Consider the following 25,698-nt stretch of genomic DNA (forward strand, 5'->3'; position numbering starts at 1 on the left):
CAGGCTCTGGAGCCGGGAGGTGGCAGCAGCAGCTTGTCTTTGGGCAGGGCAATTCCTGTGGCCGCTGCTGGCATTTTGGTGATATCGAGGAGATGGGAAACAAAAACAGGACGGCGGGAGAGAGTGCGGGAGGGCTGCAGTGCAAGCAGGATGATCAGGAACCCTCTGCTTCACAGAGGCCTCTTCTCCCTCCCTCCCCTGCTCATTAAATCACTGCCTTGCCCTGGCTCCTCTCAATTTGCTGAAGCTCCTGCTGCCCACTGGGTGCCTCGGAGCGATGTGGAGCGCGGGCGGGAGGGCTTGTTTGCATTTGCCAGGAAACCTGCTAAGAAAGGCCACCGAAGGGGCTGCTCTTTCCCCGGCTGCGGGAGCAGATGGCTGCTCGAGCAGTGCAATTACTGTGCAGGGCCTCCCGCAGGGCTGCCGTCTTCCCTGCCAGGGCAGGTTGGAGCATGGTGGCCAAGTCCCTTGGTGGCCTTGGGACCCACCAGCCACTGTTGTGCACTAGGGGACAGAGCAGGATGGGTGCAAAAAGCCCCATGCTGGTGCAAAGAGCAAGGGGACACGTGGTGGAAAAGCCACCTGGGGGTGCAGATCCTGCAGTGCTTCCCTTTGCTCCCTGTTGTCTCCCATCCCCTGCCACCCCTCGCTGGCATCACGGCAGCTGGAGCCGGGCTCTGATCAGCAGGGTCTCGCCTGTGCCTCGCGAGCCCGTGTGTGTCATACGGAAGCTTGTGGAGGTGCTGAAGCTCTGTGTGAATCTTCACAATTAGGGCTGCTCTGGGGCCTGCTGCCTTTGATCTCCTTCAATTATTTATTGCGCTTTGCTCCCTTCCCCAGCCCTCGCTTTCTTTCAAGTGATTATTTTCTTGGGCTTCCGCTTGGCTGCGGCTCTCCCGCTCTCTCGTTTTTGATGCTATTAATGTTCCTCTCCCAGTGTGTCATGGCTTTCCACACCTTTTCTTCCCTGTGTGATCCCATGATCCGATCCTTCTGCGGCTGCCTGCTCCAGCCTGGCTCCCCTGCTGGCTCTTTGCTGGCCCAGCAGATTTTTCGTGCTATTTTCCTCCTTTTCCTCACCCTTGTGGCCGCTGCCTTTCCCCATCACCTCCAGAGTGACTGAGGATCCGAATGAACATGGCTCTCTAGCAGCTGCATCCCAGCTCTTTTCCAGAGCGGTATCCAAGGCATCTGGTGTGGGGAGAGCTGGTGCTGGGAGTGGCACCTGGGATTTGGGGCTCTTCTGCATGGATGTTGGGGGGGATGGAAGGAGGGCTGGTCGGGATGCTCCTGCTCTGATGCCCTGATGTACCGTGTTAGGCTGGTCCGGTGGGTGCTGGGATGGGTGGGGGTCTATTGTTCCTGTCTATTGTTCTGCTCTATTGTTGCAGCCTGTTGTTCTGTGCCCACGTGGCTGACACAAACCTCAGCCACATCCCCATCTCCCCTCTCTCTGGGGGGGTTTCCCTGGCAGGAGGGGCAGGGAGCTGGAAGGAGACCCCTGCAGGACCTTAATCCGGGATTCCTGCTGCTTTGGGATGTTTCTTTCGAGTTTCAGTGCACCTCCACTTTCTACCATTATCCCAGCCTGCATCCCAGAGCTCTCCTGCCTGGGGCGGGTGCTCATTTGGCATCGCTGTGGGATGCTGGGGGGGAGCTTCCTGGAGCCTGGAGCAGCCCTGGAAGGGACGTTTGGGCAGGATGAAGCTGCTGCGAGGGAGCCTTGGGCATGCAGGGACAGCACCGGGTGCTTGGTTATGCTGCCTGCACCCCTGGGTGCCAGCACCACGGTGCCGGGGCTTTCTCCCAGCCCAGTGTTCATTAACATCAGAAAAACCCTTCCCTGGGCAGGTTGCAAAGCATTTTTTTTTTTAATTCCTATCAGGGCTCTGTCCCTGCTTGGAAATGCAGTAATGTGTGGGCGCTGCAGGGGTCTGGGTGATGGGGAAGGGCTCTGCCAGCTCCCCTGAGATCAGGCAGCTGCTTGTGCTCCCAGAGCCCTCACTTGCTGCCCAGGGAAGCTGCAGGGGCGCTTGGCCTGAGCTGTTCTTTTTTTTTTTTTTTTTAATAAAGAGGGGGGCAATAATGTATAGGGTCGCACTTTATTTCTTTATTTTGCAGCTGAGCGTGCCCACCTGCAAGGGAGGCTGCGTGGCTGAGGCTGGCACCCTGCGGGACCCCCGTCCCAATGCGGCAGAGGGACCTGGGGGGACCCCGCGGTCCCCGCGCCGGGGGCTGCGGCGCGGCGCCCTCCGGGCGGCAGGGGGCGCTGCGGCGCGCGGGGGCGGCGCTCTGGCGCGGCGGGGCGGCTCGCTGGCGCGGAGCTGTCCAGCACTTCAGGAGCGGCCGCGCCGGGAGGGGCCGCGGGCCGGGGCCGGGAGCGGAACCGGGGCCGGGAGCGGAACCGGGGCCGGGCCGGGCCGGGCGGCGGAGCGGAGCGGAGCCCCCGCGGCGGCAGCGGGGCCGGGGCGGCAGCGGGAGCCGCGGCGCCAGGTGAGGCGCGGCCGGGCCTGGGGCGGGCGGCACCGCGGCGGGGGGGGCGGTTCGGGGCGGCCTCCCCGGCACCGGCAGGCCCGCGAGTGGGGGGGAGAAGGGGGGATCCCGCCGGGTCGGGGTCCCCAGCGGCGCCGCTTGGCTCCTGCCGGTGCCCGGGGCTCTCCGGAGCCGAGCGGCAGCCGAGGCCTCGCAGCGCCGGCCGCTTCCCGGCTGGTCCCCGCGCGCTGGCGGGGGATGCGGTCCCCGGGGAGCAACGCGCAGCACCGGCCCCGCGCTCCGCCCGGCCTTCCCGCGGGGATGGCTCCGTGCTCCGAGCGATGCTGGAGCGCGGCCGCTCCGCTCGGCTTCTGCCAGCCGCCTTTCCCCCTCGCTGCCCGAGATGCTCCCCAAGGGCAGAGCTTGGGGCTGCCCTGCGGCTCCAGGAAACACCCTGGCTCCTTCCCGAGGAGGCCGGGTTTCCCGGGTGGCGGCAACTCCGCATGGAGCGTATTTTGGTCCGAGCGGTTATTCGCTGTGGTGCAGGGAGAGGCGGGAGCTCCCAAAGGCAGGAGTTTGCCAGCTTTCCAGGGAGCCTTTGGCTCCCGCTGGGCAGTGCCGAGCGGCGGCTCCGGCAGCGGCGCCCGCGGGACGTGGCCGTGGGCGCCCGCTCTGTGTCCCGCATGGTCCCTCCGGCCGGGCTTCCTGCTCCACGGCTCCCTGCAGCCCCGTGCTGCCCTTCCTGAGCGCTGCCTGCCCAACCTGCGGGCGGGAGGTTGGTTGGGGCTTCCTTCGCTTTCCGGGATTCCCATGCGTTTGGCTGGCCACTGGGTGCTTCTCAACTTGCTTTGGACTGTGTGTCTCCCAGGTTTGTGGGGCAGCGCAGAGAGGGATGCGGTGACTCCGTGTTATGAACTGGCACGTGGAATTGGCTTTTCCCATTCCTAGATCTCCTCCTTGTATGAAACGTCCATCCGCAGATGCCTCTTTCTAAGCCAGCTTCGACCAAGACTGTGTCCCCATCGCCCTCCTGTGTGCTGGGGGTCTCCCCTCATTGCTCTCCGGGCAGGAGCTGCCCTTGGGCTCCAGCCGAGAGCAGCCTTGGTGGCAGGAGGCTCCTCTTGGCCTTGGAGCAGATCAGGGGGACATTTCTGGGTGAAACCCTTGCCTTGATGCCAGCCTTGACCCCCTGCACTGGCACATGGTGGCCCCTGATCCTGCAGCAGTGCTGGGGATCCTATGGATGAGCCACGGGCTGACTGAGGAATGGAGCCGGGGCTGATGTGGGACATCTCAGAGGCTGGTTTCTTCTCCAGAGCCTTCGGGCTGGCCAAGCTCCGGCCATTCGTAGTAGGAAGGGGCTGAACAGGAGCCCTGGGCTCTGCCCCGTGCTGAAAACTCACTGGGGGCTGCTGGGGGCCTTGTCAGAGCCCCCTGGGACAGGGTGCAGGTGGGTCCATTCGGCAGCGAAGGGCCCTGGCCGGAGCCATCGCCCCTTGGTGCAAGGGACCGACCCGAGCACGTGAGCGCAGCCGGAGCCGGAGCCTCCCGCGGGCTCCTGCGCGGGCGGCACCGTCGGCTTTGCCAGCGGGGCCGGGGCCGGGGCCGTGCCGCCTTCCCGGGGTCGCGCCAAGCCCTTCCTCTTCCTCCCCGTCCCCGCACGGGCGTTTTCGGTCGCCCCCCCTTGCTCTTCCTGTCTCGACAGGTGGCTGTGACTTATATAATCCGCTCAGCCCAGGAATAGCTCCTCCCGTTACGCAAGCGCCGGGTGGCGGGGGGGCTCTGGCTCCGCAGGCCGGGATGTGACCCTCGGAGAGGGGAGCGCGACGCCGCGCGCTGAGACGGGGGGTTGCATCGCTGCCGGGAGAGCGGGAAGGCCGCCCCCTCCTTCCTCGCGAGCAGGGACGCGGGGACGGATCCCGGCTCCTCCCTGCGCTCTCCGGTGTTTTATTCCCCCGCTCCAGCCTCAGGCTGCTGGGGTTGTCGGGGATGTCCCTGCTCTGGCATCGTCCTGCTGCCATCGAGGCCCTTAGGGAGCCCTCGGCGCCTTCCCTGGGGCCGGCGGCTGCTCCCCGGGGCTGGTGCCCTGGCCTAGCTCCCACCGGGAGCACCCCAGCACGTGGGATACCCCGTGCCAGGGAAGGGGTGTCCTCGGACACCGGCGGTGCACGGGGCAGGGGCAGGCGGTGCCGGCTGTGACTGCCTGGAGGTTTTGGCCCTGGCACGGCCGGTTGTGCCGTGTCCCGGCTCCTGCCCAGAGCAGTGAAATGTCAAAGGAGGGGGAGGACGAGCCGTGGTGGCAGCTCTGCTTCCTTGGCTTGAGGCGAGTCCTGCTGGAGGCTTTTGCTGCTCCCCTTAGTGCTCCCCTAGGGACATGGTGTTCCTGCCTCCGGCACCCTTTCCAGCTGGAGCTGGGACAGGCACCTGGATGGGCTGCGAGGCTGCCGGGCGCTGCTGCTCCCCCAGCTCTGCCCGGGAATATTGGGCACTCTGGATTTGGGATAGCCGGATTTGCGGGAGCTGGTGCTCAGTGGGACCAGGCAGCGAGGCCCTGCTGGACAGAGACAAGCCCAGGATTTCCATGGGCTCCTTTCCAAGCCCCATGCCCTGAACTGGCCACCACAATCCCCCTCCCTTTCCTCCTGGCTTTCTGGATGGGCACTCATGAGCATCCCCATCCCTCCTCCTGCGGGCCGCTCTGCGCGGACATGTTGTCCCCTGCCCCCGATCCCTCGGGATGCCGGGGAAGCCGCATTCCCGGGCACCCTCATTGGGCTCCCCTCGCTCCTGGGCCTGGCTGGGCCCTGGCACGTGGAGCAGGGGAGCACCCGGCTGGAGGGGACCGTCCCCATCCCGCCCGGACCCCCAGCCTGTGCTCAGCCATCCGTAAATCATGGAGCCGGGAAAGAGCCCGGTTGCTTAGCAACTGTTTAGCTTCCATACCAGCCTCCCGATCTATTAAATATATATATGTATTTCTATAGAGATAAATAATATATGCACGCATTGATACCGGCAGCAGCGTGCCCCAGTTCATGAGCCCGCAGGGCCAGCGCTGGCCCCTGTTTGGGAGCCCTGCCATGCACCTCAGCCATGGCAAGAGGTTCCCTGAGGAATTTGAGGAAAAAAATGTAGAAAAACGTCTCCTCCTGCTGCTTCGAGCCCCGTTTCCCCGCTCAGCACCTCCAGCTGTGGCTCTTTGTGTCCATGTTTAACCCAGCCGAGGTGGACGCGGGCCCTTGGAGAGCTGGGGAAACTGAGGGAAAGCAGCAGGTTTTGAGGAGCGTTCGCTCGGTGCCGGCCGGGCCAAGGCCACGCGCTGCATCCCGGGACGCCGGGAAGCGGCTCTCGGCTGCGGTCCCTCCCGCACCGGGACCGGCCCGGCCCGTGCCGGAGCCGCGGCGCCTGGCGCAGCTGCATGCGGCAGGAATTAATTAAGCACCGGCCGGACACAGCTTTAATTAGAGGCGGAGCGAGGAGAGGATCCCGGCTGGAGCCGGCAGCGCTGTGGGGTGTCCCTGTGGAGAAGGAGGGGTGTTAAAGTGCCACCCTGGCAGAGGGAAATGCTGCGGGCCCCGGTGTCCCCAGGGCTCAAACGTCCTCGGCCGGGGCCTTGGGCTGGTGCCGGGGGCTGCTGTATCCGCGAGGCTGTGGGGCCGGCAGCGCTCGCCCGTTTGTGGGGGTTATTGCGGGTCCTGGAACATCCGTCCGTGCTGCTCGCCGGGTCGGAGCGTGGGGCGAGCGGCGGCGCTTGGGTCCCTGCCCCAGGGCACGGGGCGCCGGTGTCTGCGCTGGGCTATTTATAGCACCGGGGCGTCTGCGGGTTGTTTTCCTCTTCCTTTGTTTTCCTGCCTGCGCTTGTGCCGGCCCCAGCACCGGCTCGCGGCTCTTAGCAGGAACGGGAATGTTGCAGGTGTCCGAGCGCTTCCCGACGCCTCCGCCTGGGCTGCCCGGGGTCGCCGCTGCCGGAGGGCTCCTGCTGGAACCCCTGGTCCTTCTGTCTCTCCTCCCTCTCCCAGACAGGCCCTGGCATCCCTGGGTGTCCCCAGGTGCTGGGGAGGCCTTGGGCACAGGAGACATGGGGAGAGTTGGGCAAAACACCTCTGGGCACAGAGTGAAAAGTACCCAACTTGTGGCTTTGGATTTGGGCAAATGCCCCAGTGCCTCCAGCACGGAGCTTCCTTGGAAGCCCCTGTACTCAAAGCGGGCTGGAAAAGGGCAGGTGCGGACATTTTCTGGCCTATTTGTTGTTCCTAAATATCTAGTAGCCAAAAGGAGGGACAAGAACCCATGGTAGGACGAGGCACTTACGTCTGTGGAGGTTGGACCACCAAAGTGGTTTGAAATTCCGTGAAAATGAGAGGGCTTTTTTTAGTTGCCCTTCAGCAGGGTGAAGATGCAACACTCGGTGTCACTCCAGCGGGGTGTTTCACCCCATTTGGGGTTTATGGACCAAAACACAGAGCGACCCCCCTGCCCAGCCTGGGCCGCTGGGCGCCTCAGCTTGGTGCAAAGCCAGACGGCGGGTGCCGAGTGCTGCAGTTCAGCAACCCGGTGCCATCCTCGGCAGCCGAGCTGGCGGGAGATGAATGAGCGGGAACCGTGGGGATGTCCCCGCATGCTGGGGACTGCAGTGGTGGCTCTTGTGGCAGAGACCTTCGTCACCCGGGTTGGGTCCCCCTTGCACCAGGCTCCCTTCTATCCCCAGCTCTGCCAGGGCCCTGAGGCTCTTTCTCTCCTGAAACAGCATCGTGAGGTCTCCAAGCTGCCCATGGTCCATCCGTGTTCCCACCCTGCAGCGTCTCTGCAGCCCTGGCCCATCCGCAGGGACCCCGGAGCTGGGTGTGGGCGGACACCCACGCGTGTGTGCGCCTGTGTAAATGCCCATTACCCAGGAGGTGACATTTCCACAGGAATCCTGCTGTACCCGTGCTGCTCTCCGTGTGTTTCAGACGTGAGAATCGATAGGCTTTAATAATGCAGGAAGATCTCGGGCTGCCTCGAGCCGCTGCCGCAGCCCGGCGCGCGGGGCGGAAGCTGCCGCACTCCGTGCCCTGCTGAGCGGCGCGACGGCCGGGGACACGGGGGCAGGAGGGCTCCCCTGCGCCGGGCTGCAGCGAGGAGGGGAAGGAGGATTCGGTCCTCGAGAGGAGAGAGCAAATAGGTAAGGAAGCGAGGAGGGAGCCGGGAATGTCCTTGGCCGGAGGGTGAATCAGAGCGCTGCTCTTGCACCGCATTCGAGATGGTAGCCCCGGTGGTCACTGGTCCGGGTTGCCTCCCTGATGCTGCCTAATCACCCATGCTGGGAGTTGGTTTCTCCATAGTCAGGATTTTCCCCGTGGAGTTTCCCCATCCCCAAGGTGCCACTCCCGGTGGAACCAAGGCCACGTCTCGTCTGGCACAAGCTCGTGGAGGGCAGGTCTGCCTGGTGCTGCCAAAGGTGACGCTTTGGAGGTAACCCTGGCCCAGGAGCCCCAAACCTGCCTAGGGGCAGGAGTGGGGAGAGCGTCTCAGCAGGCAACACAGGGACAGAGAGGCCCCAAGTCCCAGGTATGGATTGAGCGCCGGCTGGAGCGGGTCAGGCCCTTGGGCTGGACCATGCAGTGTGCAGGGTTTGGCCAGGCCGACACGTCCCCAAGCCCTCCAGAATGTCCCAGTGTCGGCTTGTGGCCGCTGCCGGGCAGCAGAGCTGGCCCAGCCTGGCCTGTCCCTGCCTGACTCGCACCAGGGATGTAGCACAGGGCAGCTCCCCCCATCCTAAGGGGCCTCGCTCCGGTTTTCCCTGTGTTGCGTTCTTCCCGAGTGATGGCTCTGAGTTCAGCGAGGTCCCTTTGGGTTTGTGCTAGAGTTGGGCTCTTGGAGGTACCTTTAAAAGCTCAGGATTTGCCTTGATCCCCTGAGATGAGAGCTTTGAGATGTCTGGCAGGCCGGTAAAGCCGCTGCCGGAGAGGCGGCCCGACGGACGCGTCTCCGAGCGCTGCAGATCCGCCTGCCCCGCGCTGGCACCGAGGCAGCCCTGGCCTCCATGAGCTTGGGCTGCGCCGCCGTCCGTGCACCCGTCCGTGCACCCACGGCACCGTGATGGCAACCATGCCGTTTGCAGGACGCTTCCTCTCAGGCTCTGTTCATAGGATTTCTAAAGCCTCAATCCGAGCAGCCCTTGTGGATGCACCGCGATGCTGGCGGGGCGGTGGAGGAGCCGCCGGGGGGAGCGCGGGTGGGAATCCCGGAGAATGAGCTGCTTGGAAAAGAGGCCCCGTGAGCGCGTGCCAGGCGGGAGGCAGCCTGTGCGCAGGGCCCCGGCTCTGCCTTTGATCCTCCTCTGCACGGCAGGAGCTGTCGTGAGCATCCGAGGTAGGAGCGCAGCCTGGGTGCTGCCGGATGCTGCCGGGAGCTAAGGCAGCGGCTCTCCAGCGGGAGCACTGCGTGCGTGGGGAAGGGAAGCTGGGGAAGTGGTCGCCTTTGCCAAGGTCACCCTGCAGCACTGGCAGAGCGAGCGGTAGCTCTGGGCAGAATCGGGGCCCACAGTCACGTCCGTGTCGGGAGCTGGTGCAGGCTCCAACGCGGCTCGTGTCTGCGGGGAGCTCGCGGCTTTCCGAAGGGTACAGGGCCTAGATCGGAGCACCCGATCCGAGCAGCTCCGCTTGCTTGGCCAGCCGGCCCCGCGGGGCTGGCTGGGGGCCTTTCCCCGAGCAGAGGCTCTTGCGGATGCACTTGCGGCCTCCGGGCAAGCAGACTTGGAGGGCTCAGACGCGCCAAGAGCCTCGAGTCCCTGGGGACAAGGACACCGCATGGAGCCCCCGGTGCGGCTCGCGCGTCCTCCCGGGCACGGTGCTGTCTGTCCTGCCCGGAGCTTAGGGATCAGCCAAAGCCTGAGCGTTTCATTAGCGCTGCGCAGGGCTGTCCTCTTCCAAGGCGTTATTTTTGGAGCCAAGCAAGAAAGAATCGAGTGCGATGGCGAGGAAGGGAGCCGGGGACATGTGAAGGTGAAAGAGCAGGGGCGATGGAGGAAAAGGCGCCAGGAAGGGGCCGGGGAGGTGCCGCACTGCGCCGCTCTGCCAGGCAGCACCGGGGCACGATGCCTTGGAGCCCTCGGCACCGCGCGGCGGAGGGGCATCGGGACAGGGACTGACCCCGCGCTGCGTTTCTCCCCTCGCAGGCGCCGCCGGCCGCGAGGCCGCCCACGCCGCCATGGCGCTCTACAACAACGGCGCCGACATGCCGTCCCCGCCGGAGGCCTCCAACGGCTTCTCCCAAGCCGGCGCCTCGGGCACGTGGCACAAGGGCGAGGAGGAGGCGCGGCTGGCGGAGCCCAGCCTGGTGAAGAAGGCTCACCGCGAAATCCTGGACCACGAGCGCAAGCGGCGCGTGGAGCTCAAGTGCATGGAGCTGCAGGAGATGATGGAAGAGCAAGGGTGAGTGGTGGCTGCGCGCTGCACTGCAGGCTTGTCCCCTCTCCTATCCAAAACAGCCCTTGGAAGTAAATCCACTTTGTCCGTGTTCGGATACGTTCAGCCGGAGTATCCGACAACGTGGGGGTGGATTGATAGGTGAGGCTGACGCTGAATTGCTGCTGGAAATCCAAACCCAGGAGTGCTTGGGTTTTGGAGTCCCTGTAGGTGCCTCTGCTTGGAAATCTCAGCTCCCATCTCCGTGGTGATGGATAGAAGGGAAAGGTGAGTGATTTGCCCAAGGCCGTGCAAGCTGCCAGTGTCGGAGGAAGGGTTGTCCCATGCCCTGCTCCGTGGGAGCAGCGCGAAGCCGCCCGCAGCCGTGGCGCTGATGCTAGAAGCAGGGATGGGGGACACTGGCTGAGCAGTGAGGAGGAAGACGGTCAGTCTTGGCCCTGAGCAGTGGGGAGCAGAAGCTGTGGCTGGGTTGGGTGGGACTGCAGGATCTGCTTCTGTTGGGAGCAAATAGGGAGAAAGGCATCAAAGCAACTTTTGGTGACACCTGAAAAATGAACCGTTAGGGTTCCTGCCACACACATTTCATTCAGGAGTTCACTGTGCTTGGGGTTTTCACCATGCTTAAAAAAAACAACAGAGGAGCTGCTGTTTAGCCCCTAATGAGACCATTTCAGTGCGTCATTGCTCTTCACACAGTAGTTTTAGGAGGTGACTGGGGCGAGAAGATCCCCTCTGCCCCGAGATCTCGTCCCACGCACCCGGCTGTGAGCACAGTGAGGAGAAGGGCTGGAGGGAGAGCCCGCAGCCCTGACAGCTCCCTAAGACCTGATTGATGGACCAAATTCTTGAGCACGCGGGTAGACGGGGACTTAAATCAGCTGGGGAGAAGGAAAATGGATTGAGAGACGACTTCGCCAAGGCTTTCATTAAGAGCATGAGCGTGACCTAGAATTAAATTGTCTCACACAGACCAGAATAATGATGGTGCCTAATTCATCATTATGGAAATAAATAAGGCTGACCTGGCGCCTTGGGGAGTCCAGATCCTCCTTTTGGGTTCCCGTGCCCTACTAGGAGTCTTGCTATTAATATTATTATTGCTGTGGTGGGTAATAGCGATAGTGCAATCAGTATTGTTGATATTGCTATAATTGTCTTTGCTGCTATTAATGCTATTAATAACGATGATGATGGTGATACACCTCAATGATAATATAATTACAGTAATAATCTTGGTCAGCTTGTTTAATCTCCCTGCCGCTCCCACCCTGTGCACAGGGACTCTTCTGGGGCTTTGCATGGGAAGAGCTTTGGACACGAGAGGTCTCCGCCTGTGCTGGTGCCACGTCCTGGCCGTGTCCCCTGCACCCCATGGCAATTTATCTCCAAAGAGCAGGGTCCCGGGTGGCTTCATGGCAGAGGAGGCTGCGCGGGGATCTCGGCAGCCTCCTCGGCATCTCCTCCTGCTTGTGCCGCGTCCGGCTGCGCTTCTCGCTGCCAGGCTGCCTGCGGGGTTAGTTCGAGGCTGCTGCTTGGGTTTCTTTTCTGGAAAAGAGACGTCAGCATTTCTTGTTTTGTTCCCAAAGCTGCTAAATGTGTTAAATGCAAAAATAAACCCTCTAACGGGGTTAAAAGCAGAGGCGAGGCAGGCAGGCGGACAGGTGCTGGAGGGTGTTTCCCAGCACCATGAGCCTCCTGCTGCTGTATGTCTAGGTCCCAGCGGTCCCCAGGGTCGCGGGAGGCCTTTTTCCATGTCCTTTTCCTTTTGTTTGCTGCCTTGCAGACCTGCTAAACCCCCTCCATGGCTTGGTCAGGTCCCATGGGACCATTTTGCCACCCGTTCCCCAGTCATTCCACAGCCGGAGAACAGCCAACCGGGCAGCACAGCAAGTCCCCGGCCTTGGTATCTAAGCACGTCCGTGCTGGATACACCTGGAGTAAAACCCATCACTGGGATTGCTCCCAAAGCAGCCAGCTTCGGTGCCTGGACTGTGCTGTGGGCCGGCGTCCCCACTGTGCCCCATTTGTGGCTTCTTCTTGGCTCGACGGCCCCGTGCCAGGAGCGCCGGCCGTGGAGATGCTCCTGCAGCAGGTGTTTTCCTGGCCGGGCGGTCATGTCCCTGCTCGCGGGCGCCTCGCGGGGTGTCCCCAGGCGCGGGGGTTCGTCCCCCGTCGTGGCCGCTGGCTCGGCTGCCGCGCGGGGCCGGGGGCTGAGCCGGAGTCGCCCGCCACCTGCTCTCCGGCTGCACTATTAATGAGGCTGCTCTGGTGCAAATCAGCTCATTAATATTAATCCCTCCCGTCACGCTCGCACCTCTTCAAAGGGAGTTTGGGGAGATCAACCCCCCCCGACCCGGGGAGACACGTGTGTGGATGCGGTGGCAGAACTGGGGGCATCGGTTCTCAGCCTGCAGCGGATCCCGGCCAGGCAATTGCAGCCACATCAGTTTCCCTACGTGGGCCTGAAACGCTGCAGATTTTCCCCGTTTTGGGGCAAGCAGAGAGCCGCCGCGGTGGCCGGGAAGCGCTGCGCCTGCCCGCGGGACCACAGGGCTCCATCCCGCCGAGACTCGCGGCAGCTCCCCGGGTTCATCGGAGGGAAAGCTGATGGGATGTGACTGGAGGCCCCGGCTGCAGCTGCTCGAGCAGCCCCTGCGAGATGGTGCACGTGGGGACAGCGTGCGGGATGGCAGCAGCCCCGATGAAGGACACGGGCACTTTCCTTGCGCTGATGCTGCTGTCTCCACTACGGGCTCCTCCCTGGCCATGGGAGCAGGATGCTTCTTTAGAAACAGGATGAATAGGAATGGTTTATTCCCTGCTTTCCCACAGCGCCATGGGTGCTTGGAGCAGTCTCCATCCGCAAGGGCTCTGCACCCATCCGTGCCTGAATGAGACCCACGTTCCCAGGCTAGTCATGCACTTCCCACTCCTCGTCCCGTCCTGTTCCCAGCAAGCAGGAGACCCAGTCAGAAGGGGGGACATTTTGGGTGCTACAGGGATCTTTCCCAGGTTTTTTAGGGAGCAAAACTGCTCCTCCTGAGAGCACCGCTCCTGTTGGGTACTGGCTGCACAGGATCTATGATTTTGATTGTTTTTTTTTTCTGCTGTTAACATGCAAACTGATGCACCGTCCTGCGGCACTATCCTGTCTGTCAGTAGCCACACTGAATTCCCTGGATGGGATATAAGGACATGGCAAATGTGTTGTGAATCTCTTTCCTAATGTCTGGAAAAAAAAAAAAAAAGGGCTGTACAAATAGATTAAATAACCAGTGAACCACTGTGATCAGAGCAGGGGGTTGCATTTAGCCACAAGAAATATTTCTAGGAGCCTGACAAGAATTTCTTTCCAGCTCATTTGTTTGAAGAACTTTATTCTGCAGGTAAACATATGGAAGGGAAGGAAAAGAAGATTGTGGCACTAAATCACAGAGCAGCTTTGGTCAGGAGCGACGGCAGGGGCTCCTGGACGAGCCCACTGCAAGCAGGACTGCAGTGTGGGAGAGGCTCCTCGCTCTGGGCACGAGCGTGGCAGGATCCCGGGGATCGGGAAGGGCTGGGAGCATCGGGACACCCGCCAGCCCCTTGCGCTGCAGGGGCAGGTCACAGTCCTGGGATCCCCCGGCAGCCGTTCTGCCCCGCGGTGCCCATGCTCCGGCCACGGCAACCCTGAACGTGTCCTTCTGCTTCCAGGTATTCCGAGGAGGAGATCCGGCAGAAAGTGGGGACCTTCCGGCAAATGCTGATGGAGAAGGAAGGCGTGCTCACCCGGGAGGACCAGCACGGGCGCCAAATGTAAGTGACAGCAGCTCTGGCAGCAGAGGGACTGGTCTCTGTGGCTGTGGGGACAGCCCCCTCCGAGAGCTGCCTGCAGAAGGGATGCGTAAAACGCGGCCTCCAAACTTGCTCTGGGTGCTGAGAGCAAGGAGAGCAGCTCTGAGAGATCCCAGCTCTCTGGGAACGCCAGATTCCCTCCAGCATGGAGGGATCTAAGGCAGGGGTTCCCTCTTATCCAGCACTGCTCTTCCAGAATCCGCAGAGTGCTGCGTGACAACACACGTGATGCACCCGCTCTGCCCTGGGGGAGGCAAAGCGGGCTGGGCGGTCTCACCTCTGCCCTTTCCCTGCGGATGGGCTCACCTCTTCTGCCTTCCTCGGAGCTGCAGCTGAAGCTCCTGCCTCTCTCCAGGGAAGGGACATGTATGATCGTAATGACAGTTGTTTCTGTAAGGGACATGGGTTGGATCAGCAGGGCTGGAGCCTTGGCAATTATTTTTTCCCAAGGCAGAATCAGAGCCATCCCCTCAGTGCCCAGTTATCAGCCCCACTGAGGAAGCTGCTCCAAGCAGCTCCTGCTCTGTGTGTCCATCATTTCAGAGTTCCTGGCTCTGCCCCTTTCTCAGGGGCTGCTTCTGCCTCAGGGTCTTGAAGCTGAGGTTAGTCGTGCAGAACCCCAGCTCTCGCTGGGGCCCCGCCGCCCACTGCTGCCTGCCCGCGCAGCGCAGGAGCATCCCCGTCCTCGCGAGGGATTGATCATGATTTATCTGTGAAAAGCTTAATGGCCCAGGCAGCATGGCTGGCCTGGCATGCTCCATCTATCAGCCTGGAAACCAGGTCACTTGGGACAGGAATAGCTCCTGCAGGTTCACTGAATATTAATGCTTCATTAGGGTCAGGAAATCAGGGCGAGGAGGAGGAAGGGAAGCTGCGGCGGAAGGGAGAGCCTTCCTCCCGCAGCACCAGTGCTGCCTCCAAGGAGCTGCGAGGGTCTGGGCTCCTGCTCCTCCGTGGCCACTCGGCTGCACAAGGAGGACACGAGAGGCCCAGTCCCTCCTGAGGCAGCTCCCAGCCCTGCCAGCCTCCAGCGTCACCGTCTCCTAATGGCCTGGTGAGTGAGGCAGCGCTCTGGGAATGAGGAGAGACCTGGAACAGTAGAGTGGAGTGAGGGCTGTTCCTCCATCCAGGCAGTGAAAAGGAAGCGACTTTGCTGGTTGCCATGGCCGTACCAAGATGCCCAACCCCACGTTGATGCCCCAGGGCCAAGCTGGCAGGTCAACCAGCACCCACTGCCTGTTGGGGTGCGAGTTGTCCCCAGAGCATCCTCCTGGGCATGTTCTGTGGCTGCTGGTGGGCACCTGGCCTGGCTCTTCCACTGGATCTGCCATCGTGATAAGCACAAGGGAAACAGAAGGGAGAGGAGGGTTACCTGCACAGGCGCTGCTGTGCCCTTTCCCTGCTTGCAGCCTTGCTTTTGCACTGTCAAGGGTAATCGTTGAAGATTAGTCTATGGGCTATAAATAATTGTGCTGATCTGGAAGGACTGGTCTCAAAGCACAGGATTGCTCAGAGGTGCCAAGACCGATCGCAGCAGTGGCACTGCCTCTGCACAAGCTGCAGCGGAGGAGCTGGCACCCCTGCAGCCTGGACAGGAGGTGATGGAGGGCACAGAGAGACATCTGCAACGTCCTGTGTGGCCTGGGAGAGTGGCTGGGCCCTGGCTGTGCCTCCCAGCACAAAGCCAAGAGATGCTCAGACAGGACTAGCTGCAGCCAGGTCCAAAAGAAGTGGTTCTTCAGGCAGTGTGCAAACATGCAAAGGCCTTTCCAAGGGCTGTCCTGGGCGTAAAAGCTCTGCACTGGTTCCAGAAGTAGCTGGACAGAGGTGATGCATTAGAGTTATTAAATAAGCACTCGCTCCTGTCCTTGAAACAGTGTGGAGGCTGGGAGAACACGCAGCAGAAATATCACGTATGCTGATCCTGGTGTGATGCTCCTCTGGATGTGTACTTTTCTAGACCAGATATTGGGCTGGATGGGCTATTTGTCTGAATCTGGGCAGCTGTTCTTCTTTCAAAGCTCGTGTGAAAGATCAGCATCATCTGCAAAATCCCCAAGGGAAACCGAGGCACAGAACTGTGACACAACCAGCTGAGCCCCTAACTGGCTCTCTGCACAATTCCAGCTCTCTTCTCCATCCACGTGCGTGCAGCCTGGCAATACAGCCCAGCTCCCAGAGGAGTAACTGCTTGATGAGCAGGCTGGTGGGACTGAAAAAAAAAGATTAACCCCAAACTGATAGCATGTGTCAGGAGGGGAGATGTGTCTCGAGCAGTATAGCCTGGTCTTGAACCGCCGAGCACAGCTAATGGAAGAAGAGCTGCCAGCAGGCTCCGTTTTGGAGCACGTGGTCGGTGATCTGCTCACGGTGCTGGATTTCATCAGCTGCTCATGGAGCAGAGCGAAAATCCAGCAAATAATGACTCCTCTTTGGTCCTCTCACTTCTTCCTTGCTTCCCTTTTCCCCTGTTTATGTTATTATTTGAAAGGCATATGCTGTCCTTGGGACATGGCCAAGCCGAAAGGTGTTTGGAGAGGACCCAAAAGGCAGTTGCAGGCCGGGGGGATGGCAACCCGAGACCCATGCGGTCTCCCTCCTCTGCCAACCAGCAGGACCTGCTCAGCTGAGCAACCATTTGCAGCAAGGATTTTCAATCCAAAATGCTTTTAATTGGGTTAAACTCTCCAGGGCCTGTCTGCGACCAGCAAAGTGGCAGGTCAGCTGGGAACAGCCCCAGGCTGCTCTTTCAAGGATGGATGCCCCATGGACCAGGCAGAGCAGGGAGGAGAAGAGGGAAATCTATCCTCACTGATGGGAGAGGATACTGAGGTGCAAGGATTAGGAGCTCGGTTCCTCAATATCCCCCATTCCTTCTAGGGGGATTCCCTGGGCTTTCCCAGGCACCCCTGCCCAGGCAGTTGGATACTGAGTGACTTGTGCTGGTCGCCCAAGGACTTTAGCCCCCAGTGCGGCTTTACGCCTGCATTCCAGGTACTATGAAGCTTCCAAGGCTCTGGATGGCTTCTCCTTTGGGGAATTAACTTGTGATATCCCACAGGGATATTGGAGAGGGTGCCGGATGTATGTGCTAGAAGGGCAGATCCCTGCTCCCAAACAAAGCTGGAATGCTGGGAGCGCGGGAAGAATGGCAAATTAACAGCCTGTACCATCTTCTGTGGCTCCTCGGATGAGTCTGGTTCCAGCTCCGCTCCGGAGACCTGTGCAAGGGGCTGAGCTGGAGGCCAGGGAAGATCGCTCAGCCCCGGAATCCTGGAGGTGGCGTTGGAGACAGCCCGCTGGTTGTCATCTCCATGCAGGGACATTGCTAGGGAACGCTTCGTCAGGGCTCTTTGACGTGGTTTTATCTGCTCCACCCCCTTCTTCTCAGCTGCTGTCACCAAGTCTCATCCTCAGACACCTTTTTTTGGCCCAAGAGCTCTTCCTTTGCTCGGGGCCCAAATCACTGGCAAATCACCCCCATCCATCCGTAGATGGATGCACTTGTCTTTGCCTTGCGCAGCCGGGCTTTTTGGAAAAAGAGAATGTCTGGAGACAGGGGAAGAAAAGGGGTAGAGCCCAGGGGACGTGCGGAGAGTGCTGGGTGCCAGGGCCATGCTCAGGGGCAGAGCTAGGAGGTCACTGTGTCCCTGGGGCATCCTTGGGGCTGCTGCCATGCCGGCTGCAGCACAGGATGCTCGGCGAGCCGGAGGCCGGCCGGAACGCCGCCGGCACCGCATCCCGCCCCGCGGCGGCTGCCGTCGTCAATGGCAACCTGCCCGCCGTTGCCATGGCAGCGGGAGAATTAGCGCTGACGAAGTCGGAGGCAGAGGAGACCCCGGGGGTTTCGGGACTGGCGCCCGGCCCTGGCCTGGGACCTCAGCCCACCGCCCCCCCGCGTCCTCGGGCAGCCCGGGCTGAGCCCGCCGCACGTTCCCGCGCCTGGCGCAAAGCCTGGATAATCTCGGGCAGCTCCGGCCGACGGCCAGATAATCCCCCTGGATCCCCGATCCTCCTGCCGTCTCCTGTCCCTGTAATCCAGCCCGGACTGACCCTGCCGGGAGACCCTGTCAGCCTCCCCTCTGCTCTGGGAGGGCAAACAGCGAGCCCTGAAATAATCCTGCCTCTCCTCCTTTGCCAGAGTGATCGAAAACCACCACGCGGGCGACGGGGAGGAGTACGGCAGCGAGTACCACGAGTACGGCGAGGGCTGCCTGCTGCAGTGCGACTGCTCGGCCGAGTGCTACCGCGACGACAGCAGCCACCGAGAGTACAGGTGTGTCACCCGCCACCGGCACGTCCCCGAGCGCTGCCCTGTGTCCCCAAGCGCTGCCCCGTGTGCCCAGCTGCAGCCTGTGCCACGAGCAGGGCGGCCGGCTCCGTCCCGACCGCGTGCGCTTTCTCCCGCAGGCTGAAGCGACGGTCAAGCAGCTCCACGTCTCCCCCACCCAAGAAGAAAAAGAAATCGGGGCACCGCCGGAGCCGGTGAGTCCCCGGCTGTGCCAGGAGGCAGGATGGGACCGGGCTTTCCGCCTGGCTCCGCTCCCTAGTCCCTGCTGAGGCTCAAATCCCCCCAAATGGGAGGATTTGGCGACTCTGTCTTTTTAACTCAGCTCTTGCTCAGCTCTGGAGACAAGGTCCAGGCCAGGCTCCCACCTGCCTGCCCAGCTGCCTCTCTACAGCACCCCAAACGTCACCCAGCCTGAGCATGGACCCACGCTGCCCCAGTTGACATACACATATATACAGCAGATAGAAGTGCAGTATGTACATCCTGCGTGGGGAGAATGCCAAATACACCCCCTGAGCACAACACATCTATACGGGCAGAGATGCAACATGCACCTCCCACCCAGCCCCTCGGAAGAAGCTCCTGTGTGCCCGTGAGCCCCACTTTGGCACCACCGTTAGGCTGCAGTCAGCTGCTTTGCAGAGATGTGATTTAAGCAAGCAGTTAGCACAGGGGGTAGTTGATGTGGGTAAATGCAGCATTAAGAGATGAACTGTCACTCTCCAGCCTGCTCAGCTGGAAGTGCTGATAGGGGCCTTAGGGAGAAAGGAGCCAGCTGATGCAGGACACAGCACTGGGCAGGATCTGGACCCTTGGAGGGGTTTGGATCCGTCCTCCTGATGGTCTCATCTGCAGTTAGTGCTCCTGCCCTGTGCAGCCAATGCTGGGGCTACGACTTGCTCTCCTTAACATGCCTTTCTTTGCCTTCCCTGTGGCAGCAAAAAGAGGAAACCTGGCTCGGAGCGCAGGTGAGTGCCCTGGCCGTTGTGTGGAGCGCTGGGCTCAGCAACGTGCCTGTCACCCTTGCATGGCACCACTGCCCACGGCCTCAGCCCTCCTGTAGGGCCGAGCGGAGCCCAGCACCCTGCAGGATGAGGGTGGTGGGACAGGGTGGCCTGGGGAGGCTCGGCTGGGTGGAGGCTCACCCCAGCACACGGGGATGCAGCATGTCCAGCCCAAGCTGACTCCTCCATCTCCATTTCCTGCTGGAGACAGCAGAGCCCACAAGGTGGCAATGGGACACAGCAGGATGCAAATGGTCTGGGACCTAAGTCAGTCGTAGTCCGTGCTCCAAGAGCTGCTTTCTGTCACCACTGCAGATCCCCCTAAGGAAATGGTTCCTGTGTGAGGATCATGTGTCCAAGTCCCACCAGTCACTGCTTGGAAGTGGAGCATTGCAGGGACAGGCTCCCGTGGGGACGGGCTGCGGGGCCCTGCTGCACCCTGGCCAGGACTGAGGAGCTCCTCACTCTCAGCTCAAGGTTTCCCACTTATCTTTATTGCAGCTGTGACAGCTCTTCGCCAATCCGCAAGGAGAAGAAAAAGAAGGCTGGAAAGAAGCACAGACGTGACAGGTAAGAAAGGTAGCACTTCCACCTGTGCTTCCTCTCCCTCATCTCCTTCCTCCTAGGGTAACAGGAGAGGGGTGACACCATACAGGGCTGGTTAGGGATGAACTTGGCAAGGACCCATGTGTGGGGATGAGGCACGAATCCTCCTGCTCTACTCTGAAACCCCCCATCCCCTTGTCCCTGTCCCGAGTGCCACCTCAGCAGTGCATACCACCTAATGTCCCCGTCTTCTGCCAAGTCCAGGCCTGATAGGAGCTGAGCCACGGCACCTGGAGGGAGGCAGTTGGCAGGCAGGGGGAGGTAAGAAGATGCCAGAAAGTCGACACCCCACTGCTTGCTGAGGATGTGCCAGGGATGTGGCATGTCCCTGTGATGTGGGGTGGGATTACGTAGGGCTCGAGGGCTGTCCGAGCAGCAGCTGCCCTGCTCCTGGCTCCGTTGCTGACGGGCTCCTTTGTCCAGCAGCCCATCCCAGTGGTTCATGGTTCTGTGGTTTGTTGCCTCCTCCTCCCCTCCTGCCCTTGTCCCCACTCATCTCTATCCCCCGGGGGCTGCCCAGGCTTTCCTCCCTGTTGGTCTTCTCAGCGCACCTCCTGTCTCCTCTTCCTCCCTCAGGTCTGAGTCCGGATCCCGGAAGAAGCGAAGACACAGGTGAGAGCGAAGGCTGCAGGAAGCCAGCTCACCAGGACCTGCTTTAGGTCGCAGCTCCTCCCCGAGCCCCAGCCCTCCTCCCTCCCGTGCCCCTGCCCACCCTGTGGGGACAGGCCCTCCCTGCCACCGAGCGTTGGGGCAGGCGGGCAGCACCCTGCGGAGTTGTGGGTTCCGTAAGTGACTGCCCCATCAAAGCCATGGGACCGAGCAGGGATGCACAGAGCTTGGGAAGGAAAGGATGCATCTGGGAAGGCTTCGCTATGGCAAAGCCTGGCCATGCCTTGCTCTGCAGATGCCCTCTGCTGGCACTGCTGTTCAGGGAGGCGGGAGGGAAAGATGGATGAAGGAGCCATCTGTGGCTGGATCAGCTCAGGAGGTTAGTGAAGCAGGGAAGGATTAGCAGAGAGGTGGAAAATGCCCTCAAACCTGCTGATGCAGACCAGAAATGGCCCCCTTCTCCTTGGCACTAGCCTGTCCCACCTGGCTGGCCTCACTGAGCGACTTGGTTGGGACTTTCACACAGTAGAGACAGAAGCCATCCTTCTTTGCCAGGCCTTACAACGGGGATGGTCCAGCCCCAGGAAAATCCTGCTTTTCCCTCCTTCCCCAATCCAGCCAAAATCTTGGGGTTCGCAATGTTTGGAGTCATGACAGACCTGTTGGGAGCCACACTAAGGTTCGTTCCTCAGTTGGCCCCCAGCTCTGGGTCAGGCCATCTCCAGGCAGAGCTGACCCTGCAGCTGGATCTGCTGCCATGCTGCATGGTGACCTGTGAGGACAGCGAGGGCCGGGCACCGAGGGCTGAAACCCCAACTGGTTGTGGGGCTGAGCCTTGGGTGACCAGCGCCAGTCCAGCTGCGGCATCACCCCTACGTGGGTCTCAGCCTATTGGGATGTGGGGCCTTGCCCATCCACCTGCATCTGCATTTTCAGCTTTTTGGTGTTTCTGTAGGTCCAGGAGCCCCAAGAACAAAAGAAAAGAGAAAAATAAAGAGCGCAAGAGGTGAGATGCCAGTGGGCAGCCCTGCTGGGTCCCTTCTCCAGCCCCGGCAGGCAGCAGGTTCCAGTTGGTCAGGGCTCGCAGCGCCTGTGCCGTGCCGGGAGGGGTGGGGGGTGATCCTTGCTGGGATGGGTCACACTGGCAGAGATGGCTGGCTGGACAAGCTAAGGACACCCCTAGGGGTGTCCTGCTGCCAGCGGCACCCTCTGTCCATGTCACCATCCAGCAATTCAGCTGGCCTTTCCTCCCCATCTCTGTGCACTGTGCAGGTCCCACAGTGGGTCCCCGGCCTGGCGGTTGCACAGACGCAGCAGCTGCAGCTCCCACAGCGCTTCGCTCTCCTCCGATTACAGCAACTCCAAATCCCCCAGCAGGTAGGAGCACCCCTGCCCTGGCTGCAACCAGCGAAACTGCCCCAAATCCTCCCTTGTGTGGTGGTGGAGAGGCAATGAGGAGGGCAGGGAGCCTTCAGATGTGGATGTTGAGATGCCTGGGAGTGAGGATGAGGACTGCAGCGCAGGCTCTGGGAGATGCACGGCAAACCTGTCCACCCCATGCAGGGATGTGAGCCATGGCAAGTCCTCATGGACCTAACACAGTCTTGCTGGGCTGCAGTCCGATGAATATGTGGGCATCCTTTGTTGGGATTCCAAAGCAGATCAGACAAAAAGTGATTTGGCCTCTTGTTTGCAGAGTCTTGTTTGGAAACGTGGTGCCTGGCCAAGTTTCAAACTGCAAACTAGCAAAGTCTGAAAGACAGAAAACCCAAATACATCTTTTCAGCCCATTTTCCTCCTTGGCGAGGCCTGACCTGCGGTTTTGTCATGGCCTGTGATTGGCAGCCCCATGGAAATGAGGCCAAGGCCGATGCCGTGCCGAGGATGGGAGGGAGTCGGTCCTGCTGCCTGCGCACGTGTGTCTCTCTGGGGCCGCAGTTTTGCACCGTGCTGGCCCGTGGTCACCTGCTGCCATCGGTGTCCCCGCAGGCTGAGCCCCAAGCACCGCGAGGACGGCCCCAAGGGCAGCAGTGCCCGCTCCAGCCGCAGCCCGTCCTCCTCGCCCCGCCGCTCGGCCACGCCGCACCAGAACGGGCACAAGGGCAGCGCGCAGAACGGCCGCCGCAGCCGCAGCGCCTCGCTCGAGAAGCCGCAGGATGTACGTACGCTTTTCTTGGATCACGGTTCGCTTCCCCGACTGCTTCCCTCCCCTCCTGCCGCAGCAGGACCCCTGGCTCTCCTCTCCCACCTCATCTCCTCTCCCTTCTCCGGTCACTTTGCTCCAAGCTCGCGGCACCCGGCTGGCCGGACCAGGTGGCTCGCTGGGGTCTCGGCACTGGCTCTGTGGGGCAAAGTCCCACCGTGATCTGGCTGCCCCTTCTTGGTCCCACTGGTTTTGCAGGTGTGGGTGACACCCGGACAGGGGGAAGTCAGACACGGCACTCGCCGGCATTTCTATAGGTGCCAAATCCACCCCCAGCGAGCGGACACCCACTTGCTCACAGGCAGACACTACCCACCAGGGCCACCTCTGTGCTTGGCACCTCCGCTTTGAGCCCAGTCAGACAAGAAATGGGTAAAGCTGCAAAAATTATTTCCCCGCCACCGCCAAGGAGAAGCTGTTGACCCCAGGGCTCTGGACCGTGGCGTCCCGCTCTGCATCTGAGCCTGGGAACAGGATTCGGGACAGGTGTTGGAGCTGTTTTGGCGCTGGATGCTCACTTTTTAGGAATTCAGGCTCTCCATGGAGGCTTGTCCTGGGGTTGCCTGTCCCTGTCTGCGCCTCGCTCCCCGGGAAGCCCCTGCTGCTTCGGGGGCTTGTTGCCATGATAAAAGCGCTCACGTTAAGGCCTAGCCAGCGGGGCAAAAGAGCCAGCCCCAGCTTTGCTACTGCCGGGGGCAGCTGGGCCCGGATCGGCTCCCGGAGCAGGACGGGCAATGGAGGCAGGGCCGAGCCTGGGTGCCCCAGCGCCGTCCTGGGACACCCCCACCGGGAGCTGCCATCGGCTCTCGGGCTGTCTCAGCATCACCTGGGGCACCAAGGAGCCCTGGTGCTTCCCGGCCCCACGCCGGAGAGCATCGCCCCGGCCCCCGAGCTCCTTCTGCTCCCGGGCACTAGTGGTACTTTTCTCCAACAACTTTCTCTCTCTCTCTCTTTCTCTCTTTCTCTCTCTTTTTTATTTTCTTTTATTTTCTTTTTATTTTCTTTTTTTAATTCCATCTGTGTTTTTCTTTAGCCTCCCATTTGAAAAAAACCCAAACGGTAATATACAATTCCATTTCTTGCTCAGCAGAAGCAGGGAAGAGGGGGAGGGAAGGGAAATGAAACGTGCTTTTTCTTTTTTCCTCCTTGTTTAGTTTCCTTTATTACGACTTATTTTTTTTCCTTCGTGATGTACAGAAATGCAAACGATATATTTCTATTTTTTTTTCCTGTCGTCGTTGTGTTGTTTTAGAACTTTTTGCTTTTGTGTGTGTTAATGTGGAGAAGAAAAAAAAAAAAAAGCAGATGTGTTTTCTTAATATTTACAATCGTTGAACATTGTATTTCCATTTCTATATTTTGACCAAGGGATTTAAAAGGGAAGGTAACTGTGCCGATCTAAAGCAAAAAGCTGCCTGGCTCTAGAAAATTGGGAAGCAAATTGCCTTTTGCCTCCTTAGTCCCCAGTTGGAGGACGGAGCCAGGAGGGAGGGCTCGTGGCCAGCACCCTTTGCAGTGCGGTGAAAGTGGTGCTGAGCCCTTCATTTTCCCCTATGCCAGGGGAATGCCCCAATCAGTCACTTTTGCCCCCAAAACTCAACTTCCCTTTTAAATGCACAGTCCCCGTCTCCATGCGTCCCCCCACGGCTGGCTCCCCTCCATCCTCGCGCTCTCTCGTTCTTCCTTCTCTCTCCTCCTCCTCTCTCTCGTGCTCTCTCTTTCCCACACGCACTCTCTCCAGCACTTCTTTCTCTGTTATTTTTTTCTTTGGGCCGCTCCGAGTCGATCCCGGTGCCAAAACGACCCAACAAACCTTGACATGGTCTGCCTCCATCTGTTGCTTTATTTGCATGTGGTCTGGGACTTTGTAATGTTGCGTAGCGCCTTTTTGAGACAGCAATGCGGTGCTGCTATGTAGAGGCCGGGTGATGCACGCAAGCGAGCAAACCCGCCGCGTCTGGCTGCCCGCCAGAGACTTTCAATTAAAGAAAAAAAAAAAGAGACCAAAAAAATTGGAAATCTAAGCGAAGCAAGCTTTATTAGCAAAGGGGTCTAAATCACATTACTAAAGAGTCATTGTCTTTTTCCCATTCTGCACTCCAAATGTGGAGATTATTGTTTTCTTTTTTTATTATTGCATTCCTGTCACTGACAATTCAGAAGGTAGGTATTTCGTCCACCTCTGCACGTTCACTTCTGCAGATGAGCCTGTTGAAAAGCACCGTAGCTTGATTTAATGTTATTTTCTCTTTCTTACTTTCTTTCTCTTTCTTTCTCTCAGTCTCTCTCTTTCTCTGTCTCTTTCATTTTGTCTCTTTTTGGTGGCTATATATAACTTTTCAATTTTGTACTTTTTTTCCCTCGATTAGCTACAAAGCCATGCTCTTCTATGTATTTTTTTTCTGTCCATGTAATTTTTTTTCTTTCTTTCCTGCCTTTTCTCTTCCTCGTTTACTCGTTCTGTTGGTAGAATGCATTTCTGTGTGTTTTAGCCCTCCGATTTCTGTGTTTGTTGCCATAAACGGTACGATTACGTCTAGTCGATTTGATTTCCTCTGTAGCTTTTTAGGGGCTGGATAACAAAGCGAGCAGAGCTAGCGGCAGCTAGACACAAAGGGAAGGGACAAGCCCTGTGCGCGAGACGCAGCGGCAGCGCGCGGGCACGGCGGCGGTGCCGGCGTAGCGGAGGCAGAAACTGCTGAGTGTGGAAGTGCTGCGTTTTAAGAGGAAATCTCTTTCTATATCACTCTATCTTTTTGTTGTTGTTGTTGCTTTTGTTTTTCCCCTCCCGGCGGGATTGGTGCTGTGGCAGGGCCGGCTCCTGGATGCGCCTGGTGGCTTTTCCGGAGTGGTTTTGCTGTTTGCAGGGTCAGCGATCACCGCGCTCGCTCCTAGCAGCCTTTCCCCACCCTGCTCCCTAAAGCGACTGGAAAGCCAACAGCTTGTTAAAGGAATTCCTTAAGAAATGGATACAGGAAATGCCAGTGCCCTCTGGTGCTGGTGGCACTGGGATTGTCCATGGCGCTGGTGTCCCACAGCCTGGCCATGCCTGACCCCCCTCAGCACTGGGCCGCGTCCCCCTCGGTCATGCACCTGCCATGGCCACTGTTGTCCCAGGGTCTGGGACATCCATCCTGCAGCGTTTTGTGGGTTTTAGGGGCCAGACAGGAGGCTGGAGGGAGCTGCTTACCCCGCGCGACTGAGGCCAGGGACCAGTGGAGGAACGGGCTCATCGGCATCGTGCATGGGCCTATTTGGCCCCATGGC

At 60.1% G+C, this 25,698-nt stretch overlaps 1 protein-coding gene across 1 annotated transcript in view; it reads left to right on the forward strand.

Annotated features, from left to right (window-relative positions):
* The first annotated feature begins 2,462 nt into the window (after positions 1 to 2,462).
* The window catches only part of SRRM3 (serine/arginine repetitive matrix 3), a 28,833-nt gene continuing 5,597 nt past the window's right edge, over positions 2,463 to 25,698 (forward strand). Inside the window, exons 1-11 of the mRNA XM_088530074.1 lie at positions 2,463 to 2,493; positions 9,632 to 9,887; positions 13,578 to 13,679; positions 17,860 to 17,994; positions 18,129 to 18,203; positions 18,948 to 18,977; positions 19,515 to 19,583; positions 20,196 to 20,231; positions 21,184 to 21,234; positions 21,501 to 21,605; positions 22,218 to 22,386. Coding sequence (XP_088386200.1) covers positions 9,664 to 9,887; positions 13,578 to 13,679; positions 17,860 to 17,994; positions 18,129 to 18,203; positions 18,948 to 18,977; positions 19,515 to 19,583; positions 20,196 to 20,231; positions 21,184 to 21,234; positions 21,501 to 21,605; positions 22,218 to 22,386 — 996 coding nt within the window. The 5' untranslated portion in view covers positions 2,463 to 2,493; positions 9,632 to 9,663. The remainder of the gene's footprint in view (positions 2,494 to 9,631; positions 9,888 to 13,577; positions 13,680 to 17,859; positions 17,995 to 18,128; positions 18,204 to 18,947; positions 18,978 to 19,514; positions 19,584 to 20,195; positions 20,232 to 21,183; positions 21,235 to 21,500; positions 21,606 to 22,217; positions 22,387 to 25,698) is intronic.

The sequence above is a fragment of the Tinamus guttatus genome, unplaced genomic scaffold, assembly GCF_059628265.1.
Source record: "Tinamus guttatus ecotype Peru unplaced genomic scaffold, ASM5962826v1 Tinamus_guttatus_pri_ptg000356l, whole genome shotgun sequence".
Taxonomy (NCBI): domain Eukaryota; kingdom Metazoa; phylum Chordata; class Aves; order Tinamiformes; family Tinamidae; genus Tinamus; species Tinamus guttatus.